The following is an 18,641-nucleotide window of genomic DNA, read 5'->3' on the forward strand; positions in this document are numbered from 1 at the left end:
ACCAGTGCCAACAACTAATTTACTAACATGAATTACAGTTATGAATTCAAATTTTGGCAAAAAATTAAAGTAAATGAGGTGGGCTCAGCACATCTTCCATTAAACATATTCTTGTTCACCAGAAAAAAAAAGCAAAAGCCTGTATGTACTAAACCTTCAGATAATTCTGGTTGCAAATGAAAGAAGATCCAACTAGAAGTATCTTAAATAATTCAAACATACATTAAGTCTTTGAATTAGAAATCTGGATACAGAGGACAATAGGACTGGATCAGAAACTCAGACAGTCTAAGATTCTCATGGATTCTCACAGACAGAAAATAGTTACCAGAGCCCGAAACACTGTCCCTTCCCTGACAGCATCTGAAGCAGGAAGAGAAAAGACAGGGAAAGACGACTTTTTGTCCTAAGCCAGTTTCTCATCAAGAAGAAAACTCTTGGGGCGCCTGGGTGGCTCAGTCAGTTAAGCATCTGCCTTCGGTCTCCGGGTCCTGGGATCGAGCCCCATGGTGGCAGCTCTGCGTTCAAAGGCAAGTCTGCTTTTCCTTATGCCCCTTTCCCACTCACGCACAAGCGCGCTCTCTCTCACTCTCATAAATAAAATCTTTAAAAAAAAAAAAAAGAAGAAAACCCTTTTCTAGAAGCCCCTCGCTCTTCCATCTCAATGGCAGAAGAGACTTACACAAGGACCCTTAAATTCTCTTTTCAGTGAATGAGGTGCCCTCACTGACTTAGAGCAATCACGATATATTCCCCTATGACCGGGCCCAAAACATGTTAGCAAAAAAGAAGCAAACACTATAGTATGGGCAGGCATCAAGTGTAGCATTCAGAGAAACTCCTGCACAAGTAGTTTAAGCCATGCTTCAAATCCAGAGATAGTGAAGTTAAGGAGGGGCAGGAGGCCTGGGGTCCTATGCTCAGACACTGTATAGGGGCCAAGCAGAAATTGTGAATGAAACAGGCGGGCCGAGCAGGCGGGCTGAGTGGGAACTGCACAGCTCTGAACAGTTTGTGGCCTCCAGTTCCTGATCTATTTTAAGCTCTCATTTCAAATATCAGTAAAGTACAGGAGAGTTTAAGAATAAACAGATATTCTTTCTTTAACCTTTACACAAATACAGGTCAGCCTAGCTTCAGACTCAGAAATTATGACACGTTAACCTCTTACCACGGGCCAGGTACTATCTACAGTGCCTTACACAATGATCTCATTTCACTTTTTTCTTTTTTCTTTTTTTTTTTTTCAGAGAGAGAGAAAGACAGTGAGTATGGGGGTGGAAGGAGCAAAGAGAGAGAGGGAGAGAAGAGAATCCTAAGCAGGCTCCATACTCAGCACAGAGCCCAACATGGGGCTCAATCTCACCACCCTGAGATCATGAGCTGAAATCAAGAGACAGATGCTTAACCGACTAAACCACCCGGGCGCCCCTCATTTTGCTTTTTAAAATAAAATGTTATGCAGGGGCGCCTGGGCGGCTCAGATGGTTAAGCGTCTGCCTTCGGCTCGGGTCATGATCCCAGGGTCCTGGGATCGAGCCCTGCATCGGGCTCCCTGCTTGGCAGGGAGCCTGCTTCTCCCTCTCCCTCTACTATCCCCACTGCTTGTGCTCTCTCGCTCTGTCAAATAAACAAATAAAATCTTTCAAAAAAATAAATAAAATAAAATCTTATGCATTAAGTACTACTACTGTCCTCATCTTTACAACGAAGGAAGTGAGACTTGGAGAAGAGAGTAATTTCTTCACAACCACATGACTTCTAGGAAGTGAAGCAGGGACCAGAGTTCATAGAAGCTAGACGCAACTCCTGAAATAAGTGCTCTTGCCCAGCTTCTGTAGCCACTCGAAAGAGGGCGTCTGATTAACAAATATGGCTGGGTAGCCAGCTAGCTCCTTAAAAAGCCACCACATTAACTTTTCTCAGCCCTGCCCACTCCCTTTCTACACAGAAAATATTTTTAAAAAGCAGCACCAAGGTTTAGGGCTTAACCTCTTCTGTAGTGGATCTTTCAAATTCTTCAGATCTTAAAAAAGCCTCCCAAGCTCTAAAGTAATGTGGGTGTCTGACATGGGAGCTTGGATTTGTGAGTATGGGTGCACCAGAATAAACACATCATTCACCTACCTCTGTGTAAAAGACCTGCTAATCGCAAGCTGTGAGGTATAAAAATCCCTGTCCTGGAGTACTTTATAAAGAACAGCATCTACAGACTCTTCTCCTACTACTCCATTTCATGCTAATCCAGAACTCTGAAACCACTACTAACCTACTCTTCAACAACTTTTCCTGTTATCCGTTTAAAGTCCTTCTCTTCTACACCACAGGCTCCTGTCTTACTTACTTATAGATCCCCAACACTTGGCACCCTGGCATAAAGATGCATAACAAACATTTGCTGAATGAACAGCCAGTTCTATTCAGCTTTAGCATATAAGTTTTATAATACACAAATAAGGGCGCCTGGGTGGCTCAGTTGGTTGAGCAACTGCCTTCGGCTCAGGTCATGATCCTGGAGTCCCGGGATCGAGTCCCGCATCGGGCTCCCTGCTCAGCGGGGGCTCTGCTTCTCCCTCTGACCCCCTTCCCTCTCGTGCTCTCTGTCTCTCATTCTCTCTCTCAAATAAATAAATAAAATCTTTAAAAAAATAAATAAATAATACACAAATAAAAGGTCAATTTGTTATTGGCAACCATCTCCCATACAGTATACAAAATAACATTAGATCAAATTGCACCAATATAACAAAACTACCCAGGCAGGTTTAGATAGACTACCTCTCCAACATATTTCATCCTGCATTTATCTTTACTAAACATTCTCTTTTACACTTTAGTAAGCAGTGGAAAAATTCTTCTGGAAATTCCCCATCAGGCAGAGACTTCAAGTAGTCCCATGTTAGATAATGAGATCCATGTCTTACCAGCATTCATATCTTTAAACTTCTGCTTTAGCTCAGTAGGAGTGAAACGATACTGATCAAGACCATCATTCCAGTAAATTCGGTCCAAGACTTGAAGATCTCCTCCAATCAGCCAATCTCCTTGTTCCATAACCATCTAATAGAAAAGAAAGAAATTTTTTAAACAGAAACCAAGATCAAAATAAGTAAGAACATTTCTCACACGAGCTACATATAGTTGCAAGTTACCTTCATCTTAAGGCCAATGGTAAATCTGTTTGCTGTATCAACTGAATTGGGATTAGAGACGCTTTAAAATTAGAATGTAGGGGTGCCTGAGAGGCTCAGTCGTTAAGTGTCTGCCTTGGGCTCAGGTCATGATCCCAGGGTCCTGGGATCAAGCCCCGCACCGGGCTCCGTGCTCAGCAGGGAGCCTGCTTCTCCCTCTACCACTCCCCCTGCTTGTGTTCCCTCTCGCTGTGTCTCTTGTCAAATAAATAAATAAAATCTTAAAAAAAAAAAAAAAAGATCTTAAGTTTAAAAAATAAAATAAAAAATAAAATCACAATGTATTATATAACTTCTCAGAGGGCTCTGTGACACAACTATGATATTTACATATGAAAGGCCAACAAAACCAAAATGAGTAATTATGACTTGTTAAGTAACAAAAACATTCTCTTCACTGTTGTTGCATGCTGATGAACAGAAACATTTGTAACCCTGGGTCACCCCAGCCTCTGTGTTCTCCAATCCTAAACTTTTGAGCAATCCAAGTAATGATGATAGAGCTGGACACAAACACATACCTTCCCATCTCCACACCACCTCAAATTTCTCACAGCTTCACTCATGCTCTTTCCCTGCCATCTGTGAGGAGGGATGCTACCTCTGGGACCTGTCCATTTCCACAGCACAGCTAAAGCTCACCCTTCCTCCCCCACCCCCTCGCTTCAGTTTATGGGCTAATAATGCACCTAGACTGCTATGGTCCCTTCCTACCTGGCCTTGTTCGCTAGGAAGTCCTTCCCCATCCATCAAACCATTCATTCATTCAGTATTCATCGAGTAACTGGTACGTGCGCTGGTACGTGAGCTAGGCACTGCGGAATGCAGCAGCAAACAGGACAGAGAGAGGCCTCACTCGAACAGAGCTTGCATTCTAGTGGGACAGACCGAGCAGAAACCACACAAGTGTTGGCTAATGAAGAGTGTTACAGAGAAAACAACCAGGGCAATGGAGCACAGCTCCCAGGGATTAGACTCAATGACATTTCAGAGAACGGAGTCAGTGAAGGTCTCTCTGAGGAGGGTCGCATTGAATCCGAGATGACTAAAAGGAACCAGCCATGGAGATCAAATAGTTCAGGCAGAGGGGCAGCGCAAGTACAGAGTCCGAAGCAGAAACGAAGTCCTGGAGCTTTAAGTCCTTGAGGAGTGGAAAGAAGGCGAATGTGGCCCAAGGCCAGGAAAGTCAGAGCAGGGGGAGGAGTAGAGATAGAGCGAGAGAGACCACGAGTAAGGCCAGGGCCGGACCCCACTGGGCCTCACAGGCACATGGGTTTTATTCTAATTACAAGGTGCAACCATTGGAGAATTTCAAAAGGTGGTGTGATATGTTCAGATACAGATTTTTAAAGGCTCGCTCTAATGAGGAAGGACACTATACTTAAAGGGTTTATCCAACAAGAAGATCTGACAATTTTAAATATTTATGCCCCTAACATGGGAGCAGCCAATTATATAAGCCAACTAATAACAAAATCAAAGAAACACATCGACAATAATACAAAAATAGTAGAGGACTTGAACACCCCCCTCACTGAAATGGACAGATCATCTAAGCAAAAGATCAACAAGGACATAAGGGCTCTAAAGGACACACTGGACCAGATGGACTTCACCGATATATTCAGAACATTCTATCCCAAAGCGACAGAATACACATTCTTCTCTAGTGCCCATGGAACATTCTCCAGAAGAGACCACATCCTGGGTCACAAATCAGGTCTCAACCTGGTACCAAAAGATTGGGATTATTCCCTGCATATTTTCAGACCAAAATGCTTTGAAACTCAAACTTAATCACAAGAGGAAAGTTGGCAAGAACTCAAATACATGGAGGCTAAGGAACATCCTACTAAAGAATGAATGGGTCAACCAGGAAATCAAAGAAGAATTAAAAAAATTCATGGAAACAAATGAAAATGAAAACACAACTGTTCAAAATTTTTGGGATGCAGCAAAGGCAGTTCTAAGAGGAAAGTATATAGCAATACAAGCCTTTCTCAAGAAAGGAGAAAGGTCTCAAATACACAACCTAACCCTACACCTAAAGGAGCTGGAGAAAGAACAGCAAATAAAGCCTATACCCAGCAGAAGAGAAATAATAAAGACCAGAGCAGAAATCAATGAAATAGAAACCAAAAGAACAGTAGACGAGATCAACGAAACTATGAGCTGGTTCTCTGCAAGAATTAATAAGACTGATAAACCCCTGGCCAGACTTATCAAAAAGAAGAGAGAAAGGACCCAAATAAATAAAATCATAATGAAAGAGAGATCACAACCAACACCAAAGAAATACAATTATAAGAACATATTATGAGCGGGCGCCTGGGTGGCTCAGTTGGTTAAGCGACTGCCTTCGGCTCAGGTCATGATCCTGGAGTCCCTGGATTGAGTCCTGCATCAGGCTCCCTGCTCAGCGGGGAGTCTGCTTCTCCCTCTGACCCTCTTCCCTCTCATGCTCTCTCTCATTCTCTCTCTCAAATAAATAAAATCTTTAAAAAAAAAAAGAACATATTATGAGCAACTGTATGCCAGCAAATTAGACAATCTAGAAGAAATGGATGCATTCCTAGAGACGTATAAACTACCAAAACTAAACCAGGAAGAAAAAGAAAACCTGAACAGACGCATAACCAGCAAGGAAATTGAAGCAGGAATCAAAAATCTCCCCAAAAACAAGAGCCCAGGGCCAGATGGCTTCCCAGGGGAATTCTACCAAACATTGAAAGAAGAATTAATACCTATTCTTCTGAAGCTGTTTCAAAGAATAGAAATGGAAGAAAAACTTCCAAACTCATTTTATGAGGCCAGCATTACCTTGATCCCAAAACCAGACAAAGACCCCATCAAAAAGGAGAATTACAGACCAATACCCCTGATGAACATGGATGCAAAAATTCTCACCAAAATACTAGCCAATAGGACCCAACATTTAAGGATTATTCACCACGCCCAAGTGGGATTTATTCCTGGGCTGCAAGGTTGGTTCAACAACCACAAATCAATGTGATACAATACATTAACAAGAGAAAGAACAAGAACCATATGATCCTCTCAATAGATGCAGAAAAAACATTTGACAAAGTACAGCATCCTTTCTTGATTAAAACTCTTCACAGTATAGGGATAGAAGATACCTCAATATCATAAAAGCCATCTATGAAAAACCCACAGTGAATATCATTCTCAATGGGGGAAAACTGAGAGCTTTTCCCTTAAGGTCAGGAACACAGCAGGGATGTCCACTATCACCACTGTTATTCAACATAGTACTAGAAGTCCTAGCCTCAGCAGACAACAAAAAGAACGGCACCCAAATTGGCAAAGAAGTGAAACTCTCACTTTTTGCAGATGATATGATACTTTATGTGGAAAACCCAAAAGACTCCACCCCAAAACTGCTAGAACTCATACAGGAATTCAGTAAAGTGGCAGTAAATTGATATAAAATCAATGCACAGAAATCAGTTGCATTTCTATACACCAAGATAGAAGAAAGAGAAATTAAGGAGTCAATCCCATTTATAATTGCACCCAAAACCGTAAGATACCTAGGAACAAATCTAACCAAAGAGGCTTGAATCTATACTCAGAAAACTATAGAATACTCGTGAAAGAAATTGAGGAAGACACAAAGAAATGGAAAACGGTTCCATGCTCATGGATTGGAAGAACAAATATTGTGAAAATGTCTATGCTACCTAGAGCAATCTACACATTTAATGCAATCACTATCAAAATACCATCCATTTTCACAGAAATGGAACAAATAATCCTAAAATTTGTATGGAACCAGAAAAGACCCCGAATAGCCAGAAGAATGTTGAAAAAGAAAAGCAAAGCTGGTGGCATCACAATTCTGGACTTCAAGCTCTATTACAAAGCTGTCATCATCAAGACAGTATGGGACTGGCACAAAAACAGACATATAGATCAATGGAATCGAACAGAGAGCCCAGAAATGGACCTCCAACTTTATGGCCAACTAATCTTCGACAAAGCAGGAAAGAATGTCCAATGGAAAAAAGTCTCTTCAACAAATGCTGTTGGGAAAATTGGACAGCCACATACCAAAGAATGAAACTGAACCATTTCCTTACACCACACACAAGATAAACTCAAAATGGATGAAAGACCTAAATGTGAGGCAGGAATCCATCAAAATCCTTGAGGAGAACACAGGCAGCAAAACCTCTTCGACCTCAGCCGCAGCAACCTCTTCCTAGACACATCGCCAAAGGCATGGGAAGCAAGGGCAAAATGAACTATTGGGACTTCATCAAGATAAAAAGCTTCTGCAGAGCAAAGGAAACAGTCAACAAAACCAAAAGACAACTGACAGAATGGGAGAAGAAATTTGCAAATGACATATCATATTAAGGGCTAGTATCCAAAACCTATAAAGAACTTATCAAACTCAACACCCAAAGAAAAAAAAATAAAATCAAGAAATGGGCAGAACACATAAACAGACATTTCTGCAAAGAAGACATCCAAATGGCCAACAGACACATGAAAAAGTGCTCAACATCACTCAGCATCAGGGAAATACAAATCAAAATCTCAGTGAGATACCACCTCACACCAGTTGGAATGGCTAAAATTAGTCAGTCAGGAAACGACAGATGTTGGCGAGGATGCCAAGAAAGGGGGAACCCTCCTACACTGTTGGTGGGAATGCAAACTGGTGCAGCCACTCTGGAAAACAGTATGGAGGTTCCTCAAAAAGTTGAAAATAGAGCTACCCTACGACCCAGCAATTGCACTACTGGGTATTTACCCCAAAGATATAAATGTAGTGATCTGAAGTAGCATATGCACCTCAATGTTTATAGCAGCAATGTCCACAATAGCCAAACTATGGAAAGAGCCTAGATATCCATCGAAAGATGAATGGATAAAGAAGATGTGTATATATACACAATGGAATATTATGCAGCCATCAAAAAACCCAAAATCTTGCCATTTGCAACGATGTGGATAGAACTAGAGGGTATTATGCTAAGTGAAATAAGTCAATCAGAGAAAGACAAGTATCATATGATCTCACAGATATGAAGAATTTGAGAAACAAGACACAGGATCATAGGGGAAGGGAGGGAAAAATGTAAAAAGACGAAACCAGGGAGGGAGACAAACCATAAGAGACTCTTAATCTCAGGAAACAAACTGAGGGTTGCTGGAGTGGAGGGGGGTGGGAGGGATGGGGTGGCTGCGTGATGGACACTGAGGAGGGGTATGTACTATGGTGAGCACTGTGAACTGTGTAAGACTGATGAATCACATACCTGTACCCCTGAAACAAATAATACATGATATGTTAATTAAAAATAAAGCTAATTTGGTAAAAAAAAAAAAAAAAAAGAAAGAAAGAAAGAAAGAAAACATATTCAGAAAACAAACAAAAATTGTCCTTTTTGGATATATATGGGGGGGTATATATTAAATAACTCCATGATCAAAAGGAAAAAATAAAAAATAAAAAAAATAAAGGCTCGCTCTGGCTGTTCTGAGGAGTACAGACTGCAATGGACATGGAGGAAGCAGACTACAGCCAGGACTGCAGTGGACATGGAGGAAGCAGACTACAGGCCGTGACCGCCTAGGCTGGAGACCTGGAGAGCGTGGCCAGTACCAGTGCAAGTGGAGGTGGGCTGGGGACATCCTGCACAAGACCACCAGGCCAAGCTTCCTAAAGCGCCACTTGGTTTGTGACTCACTCCTGCTCCAAGGCTGCCTGTGACCTCTCCACTCCTAGCAAGGCACAAAAGACCTAAGACAGAGTCTAACCCTGACTCCTAACAGGTGCCTCTGTAGCTCTGGGCAAGTTGAACCCAGCCTAAGACTCCTCAGGATTCTACCTCCAAGGATCACTAAGGACCAAACGACAGAAATGTGGTTGGAAAAGCACAAAGCATAAATACATGTAAACCCCTATTATGACTAAACAAGATTTTAATATCTCAGGGTAGAACGCTAAGCCCCTCTGTCTTCTCAAGGTCCTCTCTCCTGCTTACCAACCAGTCATCTCTCAAAGGCATGGAGTCTTTGCTCCTCCTGCTCCCTAAAACTGAAATTCCGTTTCTCACAGTTCCTCCTATCAAAATCCTACTGGCTCCTCAAGGTTGCATACCAAGTACTAACTATCCTAAGAAGTTTTGCAGATTACTCTAAATAAAAGTAGCACATACACCAATAACTGCTCTCTGCTACAGATTATCGAAGATGGCTTTGAAGCCCGAAGTCCTAAGTGCAAATCAAACCCTCATCCCACCCTTTAGCTGTATAATTTGGTTAAGACATTTATCCCCTGTAATTTCTCCATATGTGGGATGGAAATGCCACCCATCCTTATAGGTTTGCTTTGTGGTTCAAGGAATTTACATAAGCGTGTTTTGTAAACTACTATTTGTTATTAATAACTGTAGAATTTTAACGTCGAAAGAATGTCTGACACTATCACTAATTCAAATTCCTTATTTTCTAAAACAATATATCTCCCTATTTTAAAAAGTTTATCACTTTTTATCCTTTATGAGATGAGATTTAGCATATTGACATGATCTAAACAGATGTCGTAAATATTTTCTAGATAAAGCTACTAAAATTTCAATTTCTTTTAAAGCTCAAAGTACACTTTAAAACAAGTGACAGAAATTTTACTTCAGTGATGACATTTCACATACAACACGTAAGATATATGAGGCCCTTTGGAAAGACAAATTGGATTTCACTGCTTTCATACCAGACACACAGCATTCAATTAAAGGCCCAGACAAGACAAAATCACCCTGCCATAGGCTCCCAAAGCACCCTGCCCTCACAGCCTACCTGTAAGTACATGATGTCTGCTCCCCACCAGACAGTAAGCTCCAACCATACAAAGACTGTGCCCACCGTTACATCAGTCCTATATTCCCAGAGCCAGCACCTAACTCAGTGCCTAATGTACAGAAGATGTTTAAAAAAGATTTACTAGGGGCACCTGGGTGGCTCAATCAGTTAAGCATCCAGCTCTTGATTTCAGCTCAAGTCATGATCTCAGGGTAGTGAGATCAAGCCCCACGTTGGACTCCGTGCTGGGCGTGGAGCCTGCTTGGGATTTTCTCTCCCTCTCCCTCAGCCACCCCCTTTTTACCTCTAAAAAAGATTTACTGAACAAATATTATCCGGACCAAAATGACAAGATCATGTGTTCATCACACTAATCTAAGATCCAGTGTCCATTCTGCCAAATATTAACAATTCCAGTGGAATCGTCAACATACAGGTAATGAATGCCCACACTTCGGCACAAACATTATTGGCACATCGAGATAAAATGCAGCAAGGTTTGCTCAGAACCTTGATGTAGGGGTGGTTCTTGCATGTTGTTCCCCATTGTCTGGCACAGCGCTCCTCCTTCCGGTGCTCAAAAAACTCCGGGTTGCGAAGAATAGCCACACGGCGGCCCTCGTACATCAGAGCAAATGCTGTACAGCCGTCCAGCCTCTCTTTATCTTCGTGAGTAGCCGGCAGAACTATAGGCACTGACAAGTTAATGACACCCCCTGCAGGGCACAAAAGAACATAAAGCACACAGCTTGGATTACTCAACAGGCCTCATATCCACCTTACACTCCAGCGGACACTCTTCAAATAATAGATTTATGAGTCCAATGACAGTATCTGGCACAGAAAATCAGGAGAGAGAACAAACAACTCCAGAGGTTAAAAAAAAAAAAAAAAAAAAAAACAGCAAACATTAAGAGCAGCAACACTGTGTAGAAATATACTTCTCACAATAATTCATGAAACTGTCTTTGGGGAGAAAAAAAATGGGCATAAAAATCACAGAAGAAACTGTTTAACAAGGAAGACTCAGCTGGTTACGCCTAATGTCACCCAAAATACAATGAGCACCTCCAATATATGAATAAGACAAAGAACAATGCTTCAGGGCCTTTCCAGGAAAATTGAAACCTTTCTGATAACTATATTTTGAGTGGCAAGTTAAGTATACTTGAGTATACTTGGGATACTTGGGTTTCCTTGAGATAGGAAGACAAAAACACCCAAAACGTATTTTTATTTCTTGGTTTTTAATCAGAATTGAACCAATGTCAGCAATTACTGGCCAAGAAACAAAGGAAGTCATCAGTGCCTCTATTTCAACCAAAATGTATGGTCAGTGAGACAAAAAGCACATTCTCAGTTTCCAACCTTTCAAGCTCTAAACGTTTTCTTTTTTGTTCATTGTGCCCAGGTTAGAAAAATAAAATGCACTCTCAAGTTCATATGTGGATCTTATTTACACACCTAGTAAAAGCATATTCTTTTGGAAATCATGGCATGCCTCTTACAAAAGATGTCAACAAAATCAACGATAACTGCTTGGCTGCTTTAAAGTTACCACCACTAGGTACAGTTTAAAAGGGAAAATTAACAGGTAGATTTGCACCAAACCCAGACTAAATCATTACTAAGGAGGCAGTCCACAAAGACTTTACCACTGGTTCCAAAGAAGAAAAATCAAAGAGCAGTATTTAACACTTTTATGTGATAAAGTTTGAGAAAAATGACTAGGAGTTATAATTTCTAGTATCAACCTCACTCCTTAATTAAAAGAAGTCACAACACAGAAGAACATGGTAGCAATTTAGTAGGGCTCTGTGACATTTAAAAATATTTTCTTTAATGTAATAAATTAATTTCAACAGTATATAAAGTTTCAGATAGCTGAATTGTCATTACAATGTACAATTTCTTTGGCAAACTGTTCTTTTTTTAGTGTTTTAAAAGAGGAAGAAGAACCATCCCTTTAACCATCTATTTCAGGACTCCTTAACTTGGACTCCCTGATTCCTTATTAGAACACTCAAGCATGGATTTCAATAGAGCAAAATTCAGTATAAATGTGCACTTTTCAGAGACAGACTTTCCACGGTGCTCAGGTGGATATAGCATAGGGAAACTATATTTGCTTTTTAAATCCATTTTCAGCCCCAACCCCAGGTTTTTCTTCTCTCTCTCAATAAATGACATTCAGGAAAACGAAGCAGGGGAAAGAAAAGATCTCACAGTTTGCTTAAAGTATTTAGTACTGATATAACTTAGTCTTAAAATGCTACCTCCATTAGACATCACCACTATTTTTTATAAATAGTGATAAATCTGTGTCATTTCTCTTCCATGCTCGATGTATACTATAGAAGTAAGGGGTCTTACCATCCAGAAGACAATCAAAATGAAGGCACTGCAGATACTCCCTCTCTCTCATAAAGCCATTCAGTGGGGTTGCCCACCCTTCTGCCAAGACCTGCACCCACTGCATATCCACCTAGTAAACGAGACAGGAAAGTTTTCTACTTCATATGCTTAGGAACAAAAGCAATAATAACCCTTAGGAGTTTAATTTTGAAAGCAATGGAAACAAACACCTCAAGAATGATTATAGATTATACAAATCTAATAAAGATTAAGGGCACTAGGAAAATGTGCATTTCTCCTAACAAATGTAAATAACATTAGGCTTCAAAGCATTTCTAATAAGGACAGCATCTCCTCCACTAGTGGTTCTCAAGCTTTAATATGTTATAAGAAACCCTCAGAAGGCCTTTATTAAAATAAAGATTGTTCTACCTCCCGAGATTCTATTTCAATCACTTTGCTGTGGGGCCCAAGAATTTGTATTTTTAATAGGTTCCCAGAAAATCTGAACAGTGATGGTCTGGAAATTAGACTTTGATAACTGCTGCCTTAAACTAACTTTACATAAAAATATTTATCAAAACAAGTGCTTCCTTGCTCTTTAAGATTTCTAGCATCTCCTACCAGAACGTTGAGGAACTGATGGACTATGTATCGTTAACGTAAGCTGGACATGCTCGTTTAACCGAGTGTGTGCGCATGTATGTGTGTGTGTGTGTGCGTGCGCGCGTGCACACAGCCGTGGCTCTCAGATGAGAAAGGATAAAGCAACTGGCCAACCGGTGTGCAGTAAGATGTAGCTTACTCTTTGTTCCCAAAGTATGTTGGTCAATGTGTCCCACTTTACAATCAAGTAACAGGTATTCCCCACCTCCTTCAAGTCACAGGAAAGATCATCTGCACAGACCCAATTGTGTCACTTACTTTCAAGCTTTCCTCTCATCAGTTATTCCTAAACCGCGGACAGGGGCCATTATTTGTCTCCACCAACATCCAATTCTAGATGGTATGTGTTACAAACCAAATGTCTGTGTCCCCCTCAAAGTCCGATGTTGAAGACCTAGTCCCCAGTGTGACTCTATTTGGAGACGTGGCCCACGGGGACGGGATACGGTTAAACGAAGTCCTAAAGCTGGGGCCCTTCTCCAACAGGTCCGGTGCCCTCACAGGTAGAGGAAGAGATGCCACCAGGGCTCGCTCTCTCCACTCGGCGAGGACGGTGAGGACGGTGAGGACACAGGCAGTGAGGGCTGTCAGCAAGCCAGGAAGACAGGCTCACCAGCGACCACGTCAGCCAGCAACCGGATCTTAGACTTTCCAACCCCCAGAACGGTGAGAGGACCAGAACGTACCCCATCCGGTCTAACGTCTTGGTGATGGCACACCAGGCTAATACTCTACTGACTTAAGACGGATTTTGCAATTAATTACTTTCCATCCTGCCATGCAAAGAACAAACCACTATATTAAAGGAGCTACTGTGTTTCCGGGTTGTAGAGTCTAACTGACCTGGATTCATATTCGTTCATTCTCATTCTCACAGTCTCTCTCTCCCTGTGTGTGTGTTCATTCCATGCAAAGTATGTCGGCAACAACATCTGTTCCTTTGCAACAATCACCTTCCTGAGTGGCTCTGCTCTCCAACCCTCCCTCTCTGCTCCCCCAGCATGTCTTAGCTTCTGGTCAGAGACCCAATCACACAGAGTGCATCAAGTAGTCTACTCCTCGTGGGGGATTTGAATAACTACTTAAAGAGGCTTTCTCTAAGCCCAGAAGTTTGTTGGTGGGCATTGTTTTGGTTTTTTTTTTTTCCACTTTAAGATTTTGGCGCTTCCCTGGGTGTTCTGGATTTTTACTAACCAAAATAAAGGCTGGGAAATTCAACTTCTGATCCAGGTTCTTAGCCCTTAATCTCCGCATTTTTAAAGTACATCTAAATGATACAGTTTAAAATCCCCTAATATTTGAAAATGATAAATTATAGTTTCCATTGTCACCATATCCAGTTTAGCTCAGTAGTTTTTTGGGGGGGGGGTGCGGGGCCTCTGGAGGTGGCACTCAATGATACTAGAGCTAAGACATACACAGAATTACTCTTACCAAAATAAGAAAGAAATTCAGCGTTTTGGCAAAGGATTATGAAACTTGTTTGGAGGAGAAAAAATGTTCATTTTAATTATTATATTTATAGTATTTTGAAGCATTAAGAACCCATTCTTTCTGATAAGCCGAAAACTTTACACAATCTTTGGTCTTTGCTATTTCAAAATTATTGGGGCATCTGGGTGTCTCAGTCAGGTAAGCTTCCAACTCTTGATTTCGGGTCAGGTCAGGATCTGAGTCGTGAGATGGAGCCAGGCATCGGGCTACACGCTGGACATGGAGCCTGCTTGAGGATTCTCGCTCTCCCTCTCCCTCCCCTCCCCACTTAAAAAAAAAAAAAGGTAAATATTATGACTGAAACTAAATCAAAGCCATGACATTTTGGAAATATGGCTTCACAAATTAAATACATTTCCCATCCCTGAAAATTGTGACATAAACTACAACTATCCCCCCTACCACCCACCACCCACACCATCAAACATAGTTATCAAACAAAATTTACAGATAATGACTATATATAAGGCTAAGTCACTTGGTATGAAAAGCAACAAAGCACTTACTTTATTAATCTGCAATGCTGGTAATGTCTCTGCATCTGTTTTTGCCAGATGGAGTTTATTTTCTGGCACATATAATTCTTTTACTTCATAAGAGGCATCCACAGGTACAATATCCTATACAACAAAAAAAGTACAATTAAGTGATTCAACAATTTAAAGTTCTCCAAAGGATGTCTTAATGAAAAAATTTAACATTTTAAAATGAGACTTCAAAAACGAAGTATAAAAGAGGGCTCTGAATGCTGTGCCTCCCCAGTCAACTTTCCTAATGTCGGTTGGTCTACTCTCAACACATAATATCCCACGTACAAGAAGTCCTTAAGCATCATGTCCCATAACCTAGTAACAAAGAATAAATTCCGAGAATGTGCCACATATGTCAAAATCAAGCAACTGCAAAGAACAGATGACCTCCAATAAAAAGAATTTGGGAACAAACAAAATCACTCTAAATATAATCATTTTCATCTTTAACACGTCACAAAACCCTTTTAGTTCAGCTTTCGTATGCGTCTTTATCCCTACTGTCACTAACACCACCTTCTCAGTCATGCCACATGGTACTCCTGAATGTGTCAACTTTACTCCCACTGCTGTGGTTTGAGAAACAGCACTTTTTGATCCTATGTGAAATGCAGTCTAGAAGTTTTTATCTGACCTCCGAGTGCTCATTTACACAACACTGGGACAGTGCTTATCTCTAAGAACACACAAGAAAGAATGTATTTCTGATTACCACAACACAGCTCCTTAGGTGATCTTTACAAGGCTTGCTCACACTTGTCAGACCCCGAGGAATAATGTGTTTAACTGCTTCAACTTTTTTTTAAGCCAAATCTATTAGGTCACCTTTATAAGGACACAAAATTGGCAATGATTAAGGGCTCATCTAAGCAATACTTTGTTAATCAAAATAAGTTATTCTCAAGGGAATGAATAGATAAGCCACAGACTGGGAGAAAGTATTTGCAAAAGGCATATCTGAAAAAGGACTGTTCTCTAAAACACATGAAGAACTCTTAACTCAGCAATAAGAAAACAAACAGCCCGATTTTTTTAAAAAATGGGCCAAAGACCTGAACAGAAACCTTACCAAAGAAGATATACAAATGACCGATAAGCATATGAAATGATACTCCACATTATGTCATCAGGGAAATGCAAATTAAAACAAGATACCACGACACACCTATTAGAATGGCTAAAATCCAAAATACTGACAATGCCAAATGTAGGTGAGGATGTGGAGCAACAGGAACTCGCACGCACTGCTGATGGGAATGCAAATGGCACAGACATTTTGGAAGACAGTTTGGCAGTTTCTTACAAAACTAAACACACACCATACGATCCAGCAATTGTGTTCCTTGGTATTTACCCAAATGAGCTGAAACCTATGTCCGCACAAAAACCTGCACAGATATTTAAAGCAGCCTTATTCATAATTGCCAAGACTTGGAAACAACCCAGATGTCCTTCAGTAGATGAAGGGATAAACTGGTACATCCAGACAATGAATGCACTTTTAAAAAGGAATAAATTTATCAAGCCATGAAAAGACATGGAAGAACCTTAAATGCATATTACTAAGTAAAAGAAGCCAATCTGAAAAGGCTACCTACTGTATGATTCAACTATACGACGTTCTGGAAAAGGAAAAACTATGGAGACAATAAAAACATCAGTGTTGCCAGGAGTTACGGGCGAGGATGGGCTGCAGGGAAATAAAGGGAAGAGGGGATTTTTAGGGCAGTGAAACGATATAATACTACGACAGTGGTAAATGTCATTATACATCCGTCAAAACCCACAGAAGTACAACCCTACGGTAACCTATGATTTTGGGGTGACAATGTGACATAGTAGGTGTATCCACTGTAACAAATGTACCACTCCGGTGACGGGTGTTGATAAGAAAGGCTGTGCTTGTGGGGGAGGGGAGCAGGGGGTATATGGGAACTCACTCTACTTTCCACTCAGTTGTGCTGTGAACCTAAAACTGTTCTAAAAAATAGTCCATTAAAAAAATGCAAAACAGGGGCACCTGGGCGGCTCAGTCATTAAGTGTCTGCCTTCAGCTCAGGTCATGATCCCAGGGTCCTAGGATTGAGCCCCGCATCGGGCGCCCTGCTCCACGGGAAGCCTGCTTCTCCCTCTCCCACTCCCCCTGCTTGTGTTCCCTCTCTCGCTATGTCTCTCTCTGTCAAATAATAAAATCTTTAAAAAAAAATGCAAAACAACAACAAAAGCAATTCAAAATGAGTATCAATGGAAGAACCAGATTTTCGAAGACACACCTTGCTATTTTCCCAAGTGTGAGAAGAAACTTCCAACTTCTATTTGGACTTATATTAATTACTTCATATTAGAGGGGAAAAGCAGTAATATATGTGTATCAAAGCTAGATGATCTCATGAAGGGCCTGGTGCCACTACTCAAGCAGCCCCTATGGGTTCTGAAAATCTAGAAAGATTGATTCTCCCACATTTCTCCTCCAAATTGGAACAAAAGAGACACAGTTCGGCATCAGTTAAATCATGTGTCAAAATCAGTCTGCTCCCATTGGTAAATTCAAGGCTTCTGATCATGATAAACCCAAGAATAAAGAGAGTAAACATGAAGGAAAAGAGAAAAGAACTAATAAAACTTAAATACAGGAAAGAAACACTGCTTGCTACAATACTAAGTTTAGCTAATTGTTCTGGTGTACAGACATGAAGGGTACTTTCTGGGGGCCCCCTTTGTCCCTCGAGCATTCCACTGCTCACAGGAGGAGGAAAGTGGAAAAGGGAGTGTCTAAAACATAAACCATGCACGGCACTTCATATACCTTCCCTGCTTTCTGCAGTGAAGCTTCCAGCAGGCACCCGCAACTGAAGGGTATCCATTGTGTTTACAGGGCAAATACTACATGAGGGTATTCAAGACAATGGTGAAGGAAGAATGACCCCTTCCACCAGCTGCCTCTATTTCCTCTTCCTGTAGATATAAATACTATACAACTTTGTATTAATGAGGTAGATTACTCCCTTTTTCGTTTCCTCTCCCTGCTGAACGCAGAGCCCAACGCAAGGCTTGATCTCAGGACCCTGAGATCATGAACTGAACCTAAACCAAGAGTGAGACGCTCAACCGACTAAACTACCCAGGCACCCCGAGGCACATTATTTCTAGTAACGCCAGGCTAAAGAGGTCATGTCTTCAATTTGCCAACAGACTCAAAGAAGTGGTAAATATATATACACAATTTATACACAATGCTTGATTTCACTGTGTACCTGAAGAGGAAATCACATATAGAAAAGTCCCTTGTTTTCTTTGTATGTCACTTTTATCTCAATAAAACTGGAAAGAAAAAAAGACTCTTCTTATAATCTAGCAAAAGAAATAGCTTAAGGTAGTCCATTCTGTGCAATAACAAGGAACAATTCCAGGAATGGTTGTTAATACACTTATTTTAAATTAGAGGAGTAAAGAGAATTTTGAATTGAGAAAAACAAATCATCCCACATATGGTTATCATTGTCATTTCTATATATTCCCTTCCCATTACAGGGGTTTCAAGAGTCCGTACAAAACCTATTATTTCATC

At 40.9% G+C, this 18,641-nt stretch overlaps 1 protein-coding gene across 1 annotated transcript in view; it reads right to left on the bottom strand.

Moving 5' to 3' along the window:
- The window catches only part of PAPSS1 (3'-phosphoadenosine 5'-phosphosulfate synthase 1), a 99,239-nt gene that overhangs the window by 41,696 nt on the left and 38,902 nt on the right, over window positions 1-18,641 (bottom strand). Inside the window, exons 6-9 of the mRNA XM_045880622.3 lie at window positions 15,050-15,163; window positions 12,402-12,513; window positions 10,539-10,744; window positions 2,925-3,060 (exon numbers count right to left, since the gene is read on the bottom strand). Of these exons, the coding sequence (XP_045736578.1) occupies window positions 2,925-3,060; window positions 10,539-10,744; window positions 12,402-12,513; window positions 15,050-15,163 (568 nt within the window). The remainder of the gene's footprint in view (window positions 1-2,924; window positions 3,061-10,538; window positions 10,745-12,401; window positions 12,514-15,049; window positions 15,164-18,641) is intronic.

The sequence above is a fragment of the Mirounga angustirostris genome, unplaced genomic scaffold, assembly GCF_029215605.1.
Source record: "Mirounga angustirostris isolate CCGP_5_RB_7025 unplaced genomic scaffold, mMirAng1.0.hap1 SCAF_2, whole genome shotgun sequence".
NCBI classification, from domain to species: Eukaryota; Metazoa; Chordata; class Mammalia; order Carnivora; family Phocidae; genus Mirounga; species Mirounga angustirostris.